Source organism: Ailuropoda melanoleuca, chromosome X, assembly GCF_002007445.2.
Source record: "Ailuropoda melanoleuca isolate Jingjing chromosome X, ASM200744v2, whole genome shotgun sequence".
Classification (NCBI taxonomy): Eukaryota; Metazoa; Chordata; class Mammalia; order Carnivora; family Ursidae; genus Ailuropoda; species Ailuropoda melanoleuca.
The window spans coordinates 75965515-75980582 of NC_048238.1; the positions used below are offsets into that span (position 1 = coordinate 75965515).

Here is a 15068-nt window from a genome sequence, read left to right on the forward strand (position 1 = left end):
GGGGAGGTAATCAGAAGGGGGAATGAAGCATGAGAGACTATGGACTCTGAGAAACAAACTGAAGACTTCAGAGGGGAGGGGGGTGGGGGAATGGGATAGGCCGGTGATGGGTAGTAAGGAGGGCACATATTGCATGGTGCACTGGGTGTTATACGCAACTAATGAATCATCGAACTTTACATCAGAAACCAGGAATGGGATGTACTGTATGGTGACTAACATAATATAATAAAAAATCATTAAAAAAAAGAATATGTGGTGTATATACACAAAGAAATATCATTCAGCCTATGAGAAAGAAGAAAACTCTGCTATTTGTGACAACACAGATGAACCCTGAGGGCCTTATACTAAGCGAAATAAACCAGACAGAGCGAGACAAATATTACATGGTATCACTTATACGTGGAATTTAAAAAAAAAAAAAAGTCAAACTCACAGAAACAGAGTAGGAAAGTGGTTGCCAGGGACTGGTTGAAATAGAGACAGGTTGGTAAAAGGGTATAAACTTTCCGCTAGAAGATAAGTAGGATCTGAGGGTCTAATGTAAAACGTGGTGACTACAGTGGATAACACTATATTGTATAACTGAAAAGAAGAGAGAACAAATTTTTAATAAGCAAAGGACTTGACATTTCTCTGGAGGTGATACACAAATGGCCAAAGAGCACATGAAAAAATGCTCCATATCACTAACCATCAGCCGGGAGATATCCCCTCACACCCACTATGATGAATCCTATCAAAAAAATAGAAACAAGCGTTGGTGAGGATGTGGAGAAATGTGAACACTTGTGCAGTGTTGGTAGGAATGTAAAAATGGTGCTGCTGCTGTGGTATAAACAGTACGGCGGTTCCTCAAAAAATAAAAATAGAACTACCATATGACCTGGCAATCTCACATCTGGGTACATATCCAAAAGAAGTGAAAGTAGGATCTTGAAGAGATATTTGTATAACCATGTTCATAGCAGCAGTATTTACAATAGTCAAGAGGTGGGAGCCACCATAGCTGTGCATTGGTGGATGAATGGATACACAAAATACGGTCTATACACCCAATGCAACATTTTTTAAAGATTTTAGGTATTTGAGAGAGAGGAAAGAGGGAAAGAGAGAGAGAGAGAAAGCATGAGCCGGGGAAGGGGCAGAAGGAGAGGGAGAAGCAGACTCCCCACTGAGCAGGGAGCCCAATGCAGGGCTCGATCCCAGGACCCTAGAATCATGACCTGATCCAAAGGCAGAAACGTAACCGACTGAGCCACCCCGGAGCCCGCATCTAGTGGAACATTACTCAGCCTGAAACAGGAAGGGAAATTCTGACATTACAATATAGATGAACCCTTGAGGACATTATGCTGAGTGAAGGAAGCCAGTCACAAAAAGACAAATACTATGATTCTATTTATATGACGTATCTAGACTAGTCAAATTCACAGAAACACAAAGGAGAATGGTGGGAGCCAGGAACTGGGGCCAGGGAAAATGGGGAGTTGTTTAATAGCTTGAGAGTTTCAGTGTTCCAAGAGAAAAAGTTCTGGAGACTAACTGCACAATGATGTGAATATACATAACACCAGTCAACTATACACTTAGAAACGGTTAAGATGATAATTTTTATGTTTTGTGGGGTTTTTTTTACAATTACTTTTTTTTAAAGGGCATGATAAAGCTCCTAAAAATAAACACTATTAACACATAAAGAAAATGGTCCAATCTCTTAGGTTTCTGATTTAGAAAACTTGTACTAGCTATGTGGACTTCTTAGGAAAATCACTTATCTCAGTTGTTACAGATGTTAAATAGTAAGTTTTGTGGCACAGCTAAGTATTTAGCAAGGCAGAGTAGGTGTCGAAGAATAGTTAGAAAGTCTGAATCATCTTGAAAGATCTTCAAGCTGGTGAACTTTCAGAAACGTGTAACATTCCCCAATGCTGATGAAAATGTTGGTGTTTCCCTTATGATTAGAGATGACCAAAATGTTTTCCAGTCATCCTTCTACTGCAAGTACAAGGAAGCACAAATGCAACTTTTAAAATTACCTTTTGGCAAAAGCACAGATGTTGTCTATAAGTGGACAGTTCTTCAGTGCGGCTTCTACTTTCCCAAGAGATACGTATTCTCCTGCTTGTAACTTCACCAGATCTTTCTTACGATCTATAAGATGAAGAATGAGGAAGGTTAAGTTAGCCACAGTCCCTCTTACTAAGGTGTGTACACTTCTGATTTTCTTTCAATGTCACTGCCTTCACCTTGATTGACAAAGACACTTCTTCTAAAATCTCCTAAAATCTTCTTATATATACTGCTTGCCCATACACATCAGTTAAAAAGAAAACACCTTGCTGAAGAGATACTGGCTAAAATGCTAGACCCTGTACAGAATGCTTCAGTATCTTATTATAATCTTAACTACAATAATAAGGTGAAGAGAAGGAACAGGATCTCGGAGCGTTAGATTTGAATGGCAGCTCTGCACAATTATAAGCCATGTGAGCCTGGGTATGTCGGCTGACCTCTCCAACCCTCAATTTTATCAGAGATACTGATACAAGCATGTAGCACAACTTCTGGCATGTGGAATGTGGTTAATACACGTGAATTCCCCATTTTCCACATTTGCCGTCATCTTGTTAAAATGACAGTGCTCCTGGCACAGGACGGCATGGTTTGAATAATCATCGGTTGCCTTACAACTTTCGTACGAGGGCCAGCTTGCCTACATGCCCACAGAAACCACCTTTGATTCCAGTGCAAATAAGCATCAAGAAAAAAAAAGTGGGGGAGGGGAGGGGATTGGTTCTAGACTGAGCCATGCTTAGTGGGGATTTCCCCAGCAGATTTAACTTCTAGATGAAGAACCACTTTTCCCAGGAAATCTCTAATTATATTCAGGTCAGATATGGGTCCAGGGACAGATTTAAATGGACCACTAGGGATATGACTGAGGCAATGTTATGGCTTGAAAAGAACATGACTAGGTCCCTACAGACTGGTCCTTCCCAGCTAGCTAGTCAAATTTTCATTTTAGGTTCTGTCTACTTAAAGTGAATAGCATAAGGGCTCTCTTGGAGTTAAAAGTCTATTTCAGTAGGCTCGGTGAGTGCAGTGTCAAACCAACTGACATTCTCAGAAGAACGGATTGCTGTTGAGGATTTATAATTTTCTAAGTTGCAAGGATAGCTAGAGCTATATAAATAGCCACTAGGGAAAGTAATGTGTCCACAATGATTCTTAAGTGGGGAGGTAAATGGTGAGGGATTCTATTCTGTGGTATTCTATGGTATTCTAGGTAGGGTATGTGACAGTAGATGGTTATATAGTACCATGTGTAGTTGACCAAAAAAATACCTCTTTTGAGCAATCTTTGTTTTCTCACAGAAAGAGAATACACTGACCTATAATCTGTAAACATCCATCAGGATGAAATTCTCCAATGTCACCAGTGCAAAACCACCTTTGGCCATTTTCATCCACAGAATAATCCTCTGCCGTTTTCTCTTCATTTTTAAAATATCCCATGGAGATATTCTGTCCACCGATTACGATTTCACCTCTGGGGTTCGGCTTGTCATGAATTGTATAACCGCCTGGAAGTCATTTAATGAAATCAGTTACTGTTTTAACAGAGAATGTACTTATATTAATTCTTAAAACTACTACACTAATATGTTTCTGTGGATCAAATTTTCGTCACTTTATGGGAGAATATTAGTTTATATTTATTCACATTGATGTGTATTCACATTGTGTGTAACTGTAATTTCAGAAGTACCAAGGAAGGCTCAATGATAATCACCAACCACTAACTATGCCAAACCTTCCCAAAGACCAAAAAATTTCATGCTTAGAAATGGGCTTCATAGAGCTCTGTTAAGACAAAAGTACCCCTCCCAAGAAGGGTAACACTTGAAGCCGTTATAAGTAAATTACTAACATTACTAACATCCAGCCAGACCTATATTCCCTACATTCTCTTCAGATCTCCATCCTCAAACTGGAACAGCATGACCGTGGGAGGACTTATTCCCAAGACGCAAAACTCTTGGGAATGCAATTGGATTTTAAATGTGGTTTTTGAGAAGAAGTGGCCATTTGCTAATGGAGCACTGACAATAATGGACATCATAAGAAAGTCACAGAAGAGAAACAACTTCAGGAACTTCAAGTTTACGTCAGATAAAGCCCATTCATTTTCTTGGGCTGGAACAACCTAGGGGAATTGTCCTAGGAGGTAACTAACTGGTCCTTTAAATTTTCAGTCTGTGGCTCCATCCCTAGGTGAACACTCCCTTTTAAAACCATAAGCTTTTTAATTACTTTTGCCTTACCTGGCAAGGACAGGCTGTTAATTATTTTGCAGTTAATGCACATATTTAGTATTTTTCACAATTTCATCAGGAAGACTGGTTTACTTTTTGTCTTCAGCTGATTAAATAAAAAGGATTATCACCAATGTCTGTAAAGTGCAGGCTTCCCTTTGCAGTCACATATAAAAATAAAATTATACAAATAGCTGGAGAATTGAGTCTGAACTGTGAAAACGTCTGCTGGGGTCAAGAGCTAAGGGGTTGGGGGGTGTGTGTGAGTGTGTGTGATCAGTCACTCTAGCCCCTAAAAATCTGGGGTTTCATTTCCCAGCCCCAACCTCCTCACTAGCAAAGTTGAGCTTTAAAAGATAGGATGTTTCTCCAAACCCTTCTCCAAACCCAGGGAATGCCCCATAAGAAAGTTTTTCCTCTTTACCATCAAGTATTCTCAAGTGCAGAATCATCATGCCTAGATTACAGAGATTTTCTTTTCCTCTTCAGAACCTAAAGATTTTATCCGAGGAGAAAGCAAGCACAGGGAACATGCAACAGCAAAGCCTCACATGCTACCACAGACAACCTAACACTGGCTATCTTGAGGCTTATGGTGGTTTTCAACGTATCTAGAACCAGTAGAGCTTGTCATAAAATTCTTACCTTCCTGCCAGTCTTTTAGCTTAATTTCACAGCAAATGAGCGGGGCTCCAACTCTGCCAGTAGTATAGTCAGTAACTACGAGGGAAAATGCAATAAAGATGTTAGCATACCACATTTCAGACCCACGTGAGACCAGGAATACTGGAGTCCAAGCCAGAGTCTCACAGATGACAAAAGAGAGGCCATCGTGAGTGCAGTGCCAAATGTGGTCAGGGTTTCGATATTTCAACTTCATTTCAACAGTGCAATCAATTCCAGGGTTGTTACATCATTTCTGCTTCTCACGGTGAATTTCAGATAATTAAGTACAAAAACCACTGTTAAAGGAGGAGAGCTGGCTCCACCATTATCTACCTAGGATTCCAGGAAGACAGACTTGGAGTGGAATTCCTTCTCTACCACTTACTGACTGGCTGTGGGACTTGGACAAATTACTTAACCCCACTAAGCCTCCATTTCCTCATCTATTAAGTGGGGATAGTAAGAAAACGTACTTCTTAACAGGGATATGCTGTAGGGATTAAATGAGATGATGCACGGAAGGTGCTTAACACGTCCCAGCACAAACTAAGTTTTCAATAAACATTAGCTATTATTACCAAACATGATGATGATGATGATGATATTCTCCTTTTGTAATCTGGAAGTACTGCTATCCATAATCAAGTATTAATAGATAGCCAATAATGTACCTAGCATTATATTAAACACTGAAAAGAGAAAACACATAAAGGATAAGGAGACTGTGCCCTCAGTGAGCTTACAAACAAACTACCTGGGCCAAAATGCATGTGAAACAATTGAGAGCACATTTAAATAGTCAACTGCATGGTACTGAAAGGGAGCACAGTGGTACCTGAGAGACTAGAAACATCAATATAAAATTGGGAAGGACTTAACTGAAGAGTTGGGCATGAAAAGGCCCATGACCAGTTAGCCAAAGGGGCATTCTAAGAGAAGGGAACAGAAAATACAGAGCGGCGAGAGCAAGAACGCCCATATGAGAAAGAGTAAGAAAACTGACTTGTCTGGAGAGCAGAGCCAGGTACATGGAGCTGTGGGAAATAATGGAAAATAACAATGGGTTCAATGGCGCCAGATCAAAGATGTCTGGAAAGCTCGGTTCGCCAGGCATGAAGTAGGGTTAGAGGTGGAGGCGGCTAACACAATCACACAGGACCCATCCGAAGTGCTCTGACAGAGGCAGGCGCAGCAGGCGCAAGGCTGTTACCTCAGAGCAGTGTGAAGTCACGGAAGGCTGGACGCCAGAGGTGGCGCGCAGGGGAGGGAACAACCCAATGAAGAAGTGGGAGGATCCGATCAAAGTTAAAGATATTTAATTAGGTGACTTCAAAGCCAATGCCCTGAATGACTTTAAGGATGGCAATACCACCGCCGCAAACAACTGGTGAGGTGGAGAGATAGTCTGGGTTGCTGGCACTGATTTGGGACACAATAAGTTTAGAGTGGAAGTGGGATCATCCAAAACAACGTCACTATACCCAGTGTTTCCCAGCCCAGGATGATTTGGCCCCTCGAGGGGAAATTTGGTAATGTTTCTAGTTGTTCCACTGCCACAACTGGGAGGAGTGAGTTACTCCTGGTTTCCATTCAGCTGCTGAACATCTTATAATGCTCCGGAGTAGTGCCAAAGTTGAGAAACCCTGCCGTAGGATGATGAAAATAACAGAAGAGAAAACAAACAAGAAGTCAGGGCAGGAATATACATTCAAGAGGGGGCCTAAAAATGATACTTTATTCCAAGAGTGCAGCTCTCCAAGAAAGTAATCATTTAGAGAGAAAAGATTGAAGGCCCGGGGTGACAGAATTCTGAGGACTGACAAAATGGCATAAATATTTACAAGGCTTAAAAATAAAAGGGTACTCACGATAGTTCCATTAAAAGTTACTAAAACTACTCAGGTTTGCCCGGAATCTGATACCACTTACAAGGTATAAAAATACCACGGTTCCTAAAGCTAATGCAAATGGGTTTTGTTAGTAGCGACTAACATCTAATTATTTGCCACGTTACCAGCACTTACCTTCAGTAACTGTCCCAGCACCACAGGATTCTGTGAGTCCATAACCCTGGCCCACGGGGCAGCAGAAGCAGACATTCATGAACCGGTGTGTCTGCGGAGACAGCGGCGCTCCGCCAGACAGCATCATGCGGACGTTCCCTCCCAGCAAAGCCTTCACCTTGTTAAACAGTAACCTGGAAAAAATGAAAAAAGGGGGGGATCATTTTAATACATGCATACATTATTCCTGGTGACATCCTAATTTATAAGCTCTGAGCAAGACTGCTCAACTTGGGCTGGACACCTAAGTTTGAGAACCATGGTGGTAATTCATGAGAGGTTGACAAAGTGACGACTAATAACGCTTTGGAAAAAAATGCCAGAAGATGCCACATGGTAGCTATGTTTGTGGTGAGCCCAGCATAACGTACAGAGGGGTCAAGTCATTATGTGACACGCCTGAAACTACAGGAACGTTATGTGTCCGCTGTACTTTTTAAAAATGCCAGAAAATGCAAAAAAGAGTGCAGTGTTTGGGAAATTGCTTTGACATACAGTAAATGAAAGAAAATGATGTCGTCAAAGGAAAATAAATCACGGTTCTCTTGAGAACATTTAGTTATCGACTTCTCTCTCTCTTAATGAAAAATGTTTTCCCATCTCCACCCCCCCAGCACTGCATTTTAAATAGTTGTTATATTCACATACTTATTGTACTGTTTTATGAAGACAATACATTGGAAACCTTCACGCAGAATAAAATCTTGAGTATTGCTTTCAGTTAGACATGACACTTTTTAAACTCGAATGTCTTGATTCGAAAGTCTAGTTTTTCTTCACAAGACGGAATTTTATCATTGAGTCTTAAATATTTATTCGATTATTAAAATTTGTTAAATTGCCACAATCAGAGTTCAGGGTCCTCTGTGTTGGCTGTGTAAGCAATGAGGGTTAGAAGCGAGTAAAAGGGAAATGCAAGCTTATGATGATGGTGGTGATGCTCAAAGGAAATTAACTTGACAGTTACTTTTTCAGCTTCCAGTTGTAAACACAAAAGATCTAAAGGCTCACACTACGGAGTCTATGAAATGTACTTACAGGTTGCAAAGTGGTGCATCGTATCCCTTTTTGATCTGTTCTAATTTGTAATCATACCCTATCTTGAACAGTGTTTTCTGAATATAATTCATCTCTTGGACTTTGCTCATAACGTTCTTATAAATTCTATCCATGATTTCCTAAAAGGTAAGCAAAACAGTCAATAATCTGAAAAGAATTACACCAACACTGAGACGGTCTTTAGTTGAAGACACCTTGCTTACAACATCTTAGATAAAAGTCTTCAGTATAATGGTTATGTTTATTATATAATTAATTTCACTGACTTTACTTGTTCACGATTTCAAAAAGACCAGCGACAAGTATAGGGGTTTTTCAGTTCTATACACTAAGTTTCTCAAAAAATCTTTACAAATGTTAACTAGAGTGTAAATAATTCATTCCCCTCCCACATAAAAACCTTTTTAAATTTTTTTTCTTTCAAATATATGCACTTATTTTCAAATAGCACCAGAACACCCAACTATGTTGAATCTAATCCTGATGTTTTTCTCACTACTACCTTGTGACTCTTAGAACACAGCAGAGAGATTTACAGAGCTTCTAAGAAGAGTTTACTTACAGAGTTTCCTAGAGTTTTATGTCCCTATAATTTAGGCATTTTGATTCCCTTTCAATAGAAGCTAGGATAACAAAAAAGAATAGGATTCTTGCTCACGGCTCCTTGGAAAAGTAAAAGTAGGACTAGGTTTGGGATATAGTGACTCCCAATATATAAAAACAAAACAGACAAGCAAAAAAGCCCAGACTATCACTAAATGTTTCCTTGAAATGACTTAGCACAAATTAATACAAATTGTTGCACAAAACACATCTATTTATAAATTCCTGGTTTAAAATATTTAAACTAGCAATTAGTATAAATTCAGTTGTGCTACAATGAATGGTTTTATGAATGGCTCTTTGGATATCAAAATAGAACCATTGACAAATGAAGACAACAAAACCATCTCTTGCATTATGCTACATGAAATAAGGTAGACGGAAAAAGACAAATACTGTATGATCTCACTTGTACGTGGAATCAAAAAGAGCCAAACTCAGCAAGAGAGTAGACTGGTTATTGCCAGAAGCTAGGGGGTGGGGGAAATAGGGAGATGTTGGTCCAAGGGTACAAACTTACAGGTAGAAGATGAGTTAAGTCCTAAGGATGTAATGTATGGCACAGCAAGGTGACTACAGCTAACAAGACTGTACTGTATATTCGCAAGTTGCTAAAGGAGTAGGTCTTCAATGTTCTCATCTCTCTCTCTCTCTCTCACACACACACACACACACACACACGGTAACTACATGAGGTGATGGGTGTGTTAAGTAACATTATTACAGTAATCATTTCACAATATATACATATGTCAAATCATCACACTGTACACCCTAAACTGACACAAGGTTACATCATTGTATCTCAATAAAGCTAGCAGGGGTGCAGAGAGGCTACCCCAGCATTCAAGCATGGTACAGTGTTGTTCTGTCCATTTCCACAGATGGAATCATTATTACAGAACTGAAATATTTGTCTAGATCTGTGACTGAGAAATTCCAGAAGTTCCCTACAAGGACTTTAATATCCTGTAACTATCCCTCTTAAAAAAGTGAATGGGATGTTGGGTGGAAAAAAGCATACGGGAGCGAGACAGATGTGTGAGAACTACCTCCACTGCTTCTTCCAGTAGATATGAGTCATAGGCACAGAGTGGCCTCAGTGAGGAAGGAACACAAACAATACAGTTGCAACAAGTTGGCAGGGTTTATTGTTAGCACATTAAGTCACCCTTTACTTCAATCTAATAATTACATGATGTTCAACTGAGTCACTGCTTACAAGAAGCAGTGATTTATTCTAAATTCTCTCTGTGAATACACAATACTAAATGGATATTTTATTCTGACCCAGGAAAGAAACTAACACAGATAAAAGAATCTACCAATTCTCAGTAAAAAAAAAAAAAAAAAAGTTTTTTTAAGGCCTATTTATAGAGGAGTAGGAAGAGCTAAGGGAACAACAAAGTTGAGTGAAGCATCAATGGACCAGCAACATGGGAGACTGCTTACTATCCCTAGGCCTGAAGAAGTAAGTAGAGAGAAGTATGATTGGAGCCCAGTAAGGACTATAGCCATGCGCAAGACCTGGTTAAAGCCAACGGGAAAGAGACTATCCAATGCGCTCCTGACAACTTCCCCAAATCACAGCCCAGCAGGGAAGGAGCAAAGGCAGTAAGTATGCAAACTCCACACACACCCCCCAGCCCCTGTGATCTCTCCTAAGTGCCAGTAATGGACTGAACCCAACCAGCAATCAGAAGGCCAGCAAGCCCTGGTAATTCATCCACAGAAGTTAGCCTTCCAAGACACAAGAAGAATGGACAACAATCGGAAGATACACAGCATACCAGCTAACTCCTGCTTATCCTTTAGGCCTAAATTCAGACATTACTTCCTATAGTCCTTGGCCCTTTTCCTTCCTTATGTTCTCCTATAAGGTTTACTAGGGATTCCTGTACTTTGGGTAATAAAGCCAAAACACTGTTGCCCAAAACAAAACAAACGTAAATAGATAAGCATAGTAGTTAAGACAATTCAGCTCACACTTGAACTTTAGCACTTTAGCACCTATGGGCTCTGTGACCTCAGTCAAGTTTTTTCCTCTATAAAACTAGAAAAACAGGACCAGCTAGCAGAGTCTTAGGGACGATTAAGTGAGATAATCCATCTGAACCACTTGAGCAGTGCCTGGGACACAGGAAGTACTCTGAGTAATGAGAAGCTTCCTTCCGTTTGTAAACGTGCTGAATTCTACAGCACCTCTAAACAAAAAGGCAAAGGCTGCTCGGACCTATCCTAATTCCTTGGTTATTTCGTAATTTTGTAATTAAAAGCTAAAACGACAATGTAACTTCCATCTGTAATTCTTAGAAAACTTGGGCCGAACACTTCATGATCTAATCTCTGACTTTCCCTGTACAAAAATAGTTCTGAGAAAGATACTGGGATAAGACTTAAAATCTGATCATAATACATGCAAGTCATGATACACAGTCCCACTGGAGTTTCTGAGCCTAAAAGTGCTAGAATATATTTGACCATGCAAATTTGAAACATCGTGTTAAATATTTCAGAATTTAATATTAAAAGGCCAAAAACAGGGCACCTGGGTGGCTCAGTTGGTTAAGCGTCTACTTCAGCTCAGGTCATGATTCCAGGGACCTGGGATGGAGCCCCTTGTCGCGCTCCCTGCTCAGCGGGGAGTCTGCTTCTCCCTCTCCCTCCTGATCTCCCTCCCCCGCCCCCGGCCGCTTGTGCTCTCTGTCCTAATAAATTTTTAAAAATCTTTAAAAAGGGGGGGTGCAAAAAACTGTAACGTCCTCCTTTTCGTAAAAGGCACTATTTCACATAAGGATTTTTAAAATCTAGAAGTCATCTTTTCTCTTTGGAAGCTCTCTCCAGTGCCAGTTTTCCTGCTCACTGTAAGGATCGGGAGGCTCAGATTCGAGACTCATTCCATAACCTTGGATGTGCTGCTTCAGTTCTCTGGGATGGCCTATGTTCCCTCCATTTTTTAAAATTTGTGATGAAACAAAAATGGTCTGTAGGATAACCTCCTACCCTTGAAACCTTATGATCAATGCTCACAGGATGTGATCTGAACTCAGGTCATTTTCAGCCCCTAATTTTCAAGTATCGGCAACACTAGCAGGCATACATTTCAGAAGCTTGTCATTTCATCCTTTCCAATACCTTATCAAAGCTTTTAATGAACACAGCTGCCATGATTTCAACACAGGAAAATTAAAATTTAAAACTGTACACAAATCCCTAACGGTATTGCCTTTAAAGAGTCCAAGTGCGAGCAATGAAGCACATTTACATTCTGTACTCACCGGGACAGCGGCCATGAGTGTCGGCTTCAGTGCAGTACAGTCTCCTTTGCTTCCTTTTTTAATTTTGCTGGACTACAGCAAAGAAAAAGTAAATAGGATCAGGAAAACCAACATTCGCAAAAAATGCTGAAATTCGAATATTAACGATGACGGTGACAGAAATTTACACGTGGAATTTGATCTTCCACTGCTCTGGGAGTTATCGGTTAGAACTATTATAACCTACAAAAGTCTAAAGCATAAGTGCTTTAGTGCCTTAGCCAAGAGATTATTTCTTCTAGCACCTTTCAGCCTTCTTTAGGGGGAAAACGCTGATTCGGAATGAAGGAGAGTGGGATGTTCTGGTACATTGAGCATTCTTATTTACAGACATATCAAACACAGCACGAACCATCCATTAGGAAAAAAAAAAAGGAAAAACAGAAGCCCTCAACTAAGGTAGATTGAGCACTAAAACAAAATTGAAGATACTTTTAACTTTCTTTGATGCGCCACATGGTAAAGCCACCTCTCAAAGTCACTGATGTCAATTAACATCATACAAAAGTACTCATTTGATAACATTTTGGTTGACAGGGTACTGAAGACACTGCCAGTGACCGCGGGGAATATGCACAAACATATGTCAGTGTGTATGTACTACTTCTTTTCTTCTCTTTTCCTTCTTACACATGTAAGTACTGTCTGGGATTTCAAATGTCAGATCAGCAGGTAGAAACGATGATAAAGGAGCCCACTGAAAAGGGGAGATGAAAATAAAACTCTGCTGGGGTGCCTGAGTGGCTCTGTTGGTTAAGCATCAGACTCTTGATTTCAGCTCCTGTCATGATCTCAGGGTTGTGAGATCAAGCCCCACGTCAGGCTCACGAGCTGGGTGTGGAGCCTGTTTCAGATTCTCTCTCTTTCCTTGCCCCTCTGCTCCCCCCTCTCTAAAAAAAATAAATAAAATTTAAAAATAAAAAGTGAAAATAAGAATCTGTTCCAATGCAGTTCACTAGTCTGTAAGTTTAGGTGTAGACTGTGTTAGTTGTGCTGATGCAGGCAGGAAGAAAACCAGCTCTTAAGAAATAGTGTGACCTGCCAGGTAGCACCAGCCTCGTCATACGGAAGGTTCTGCTGGTAGAACTCAATTGCTTTTATCCTACTTTTCTTTAAGATGGATAAAGGAAATAAAATAACTACTTATTGTTTTACATATGTGCAACCATGTGCACATTTGCAAGTGGAAATCTACCCCCACACATGCATACCACACACGGGAGTAGTGCCTTGTAGGGAGAAACATGGGCTCTTATGTCCTTTGAGAGAGAGCTGCCTTCCATGTGGTGTTGACCATTTGTTGTTTTAGAGAGCTGTTCCAGGGTAGCAGTAGCCACAAGGAACCCTTTCTCTCTTTCTTACTCTCAGTAATGGTATCAGTTCTCTCGTCTTATTATGTACGATTGCAATAACCCTAGTTAGGACAACGTCACAATTACCTAGTGCCTCTAATCACCCCCCTTTTTCTGATTTCCAATGTGAGGGAGATTCCTGGGTTTTAGATTCCTGGTAAGATTTAACTCTTTCTTATAAAGTTCATTAAAAAGGTAGGTGAGGCATTCACTCCATCTGCCCCCTTCCCTACACGGAGGCGACTGTTTTCAGAACATCCCAGGGGAGGAATCATACTCAAAGCCTATTGAAATGTTTTTTCACATTTTGAAAACATTTCTAAAATAAGAAAACCCACTACAGTGCACTGAAATGTAATCATCACAGATCTTTCTTCTTTTTTTTAACATTACAAAGTTTTCTAAAAATTTTGTTTTACAATCCAAGCCCCAGTCTTACTGACAGGTCTATTTTAACTTGACTAGATCAAGTCCCATTTATTAGTAGGTATTGGATGTGTAATTTCAAATGGGCTTAAAGTACATGAGTTAGCTCTACCCGTTGTTGGTCTTCCTACTGTGAACACCAGGGAGAAGGGAGAACCCAGGCTCAGGGCACAAAGCTGAGGGCTGCCTTTGGATAGGCAACAGAACTTGCCACGATGGTGGAAATGTTTGGTACCTGTGCTGTCCAACGGGGTAGCCACTAGGACACGCAGCTACTGAGACTCTGAAATGTGGCTAGAGCAACTGAGAAACGAAATTTTTCTCATCTAATTTTAATGATCTTTACTTCAGTATGTGGCTAGGGACTAACGCAGTCGACAGCACAGTGCTAGAGAAACCTCAAGAGTAAAACCGGGCCACAATCCTACCACCACACCTCCTCCCCAAAACCCACCACTGTTGATGGATAATGCATCCAAAAGGCTCAGAGCCTTTATATTCTCTATCCTGGCTATCCAGAAGCAAAATACAATCAAGACAAGATGAACCATTCATTTCCAAATCATTTAAACAGATGCTAACAAATCCACAAGATTCTTTTCCATAGCTTCATATTTGCTCATGGGAGCTCTTTTTGAAGTCAAGGAGAACACTTTCACAGAATTAAAACATCTCAGGTTTCAGCACTGTGTTGTCAGCCAAACAATGCAACTTAATACGATCGAGCCAATAGAGCAAAAAGCCTGTCACCTGGTCAGAGAGTGTAAGCGGAGAAGAATATCCAATCCTACAGCCATACGTAAAGCAAGATATCTCTGCCGTCAATTCCAGTACATGAGCCAAAGGCAAGTAGCCAATGTACGTGTCCTTTGGGCTGAAACAAAACAAGAGCAACATTTTAGCCATTCTTAAAATGGTGGGGTAATGAGGAAGAGCAACAGCCTTGTCGTCATAATACAGACTGAGCTTAGAGGAGGCCAACCGCGAGCTCTGCTTTCTACAGGGCATGGGGTGCAGTCCCATCTTACCCGAGGCCGGGGATCCTCTCGCACTGGCCCGCCATGCCAGCTATCAGGTTGTTGTGGTGCATCATCACTCCCTTGGGCCGGCCAGTAGATCCACTGGTGTACATGACAATGGCCATGTCTGATGGGCTCGGTCGATTTGGAGGGACACTCGCTAAATGAACGACAAAGCACCACATTTTCTTCACTTTAACAGTGAAGCTGCTAAACGAAGACGAAGATTTTAGATGTGTGC

The 15068-nt window shown here is 40.7% G+C and overlaps 1 protein-coding gene across 5 annotated transcripts in view; it reads right to left on the bottom strand.

The window, feature by feature from the left end:
- Positions 1-15068, bottom strand: part of ACSL4 (acyl-CoA synthetase long chain family member 4) — a 75044-nt gene that overhangs the window by 12667 nt on the left and 47309 nt on the right. For all 5 annotated transcript variants that reach the window (XM_034649945.1, XM_034649944.1, XM_034649943.1 and 2 more), the window contains 8 exons: positions 14837-14987; positions 14559-14682; positions 11992-12063; positions 8090-8229; positions 7013-7185; positions 4968-5042; positions 3399-3590; positions 2043-2157 (listed from right to left, as the gene is read on the bottom strand). In XM_034649945.1, the coding sequence (XP_034505836.1) occupies positions 2043-2157; positions 3399-3590; positions 4968-5042; positions 7013-7185; positions 8090-8229; positions 11992-12063; positions 14559-14682; positions 14837-14987 (1042 nt within the window). The remainder of the gene's footprint in view (positions 1-2042; positions 2158-3398; positions 3591-4967; positions 5043-7012; positions 7186-8089; positions 8230-11991; positions 12064-14558; positions 14683-14836; positions 14988-15068) is intronic.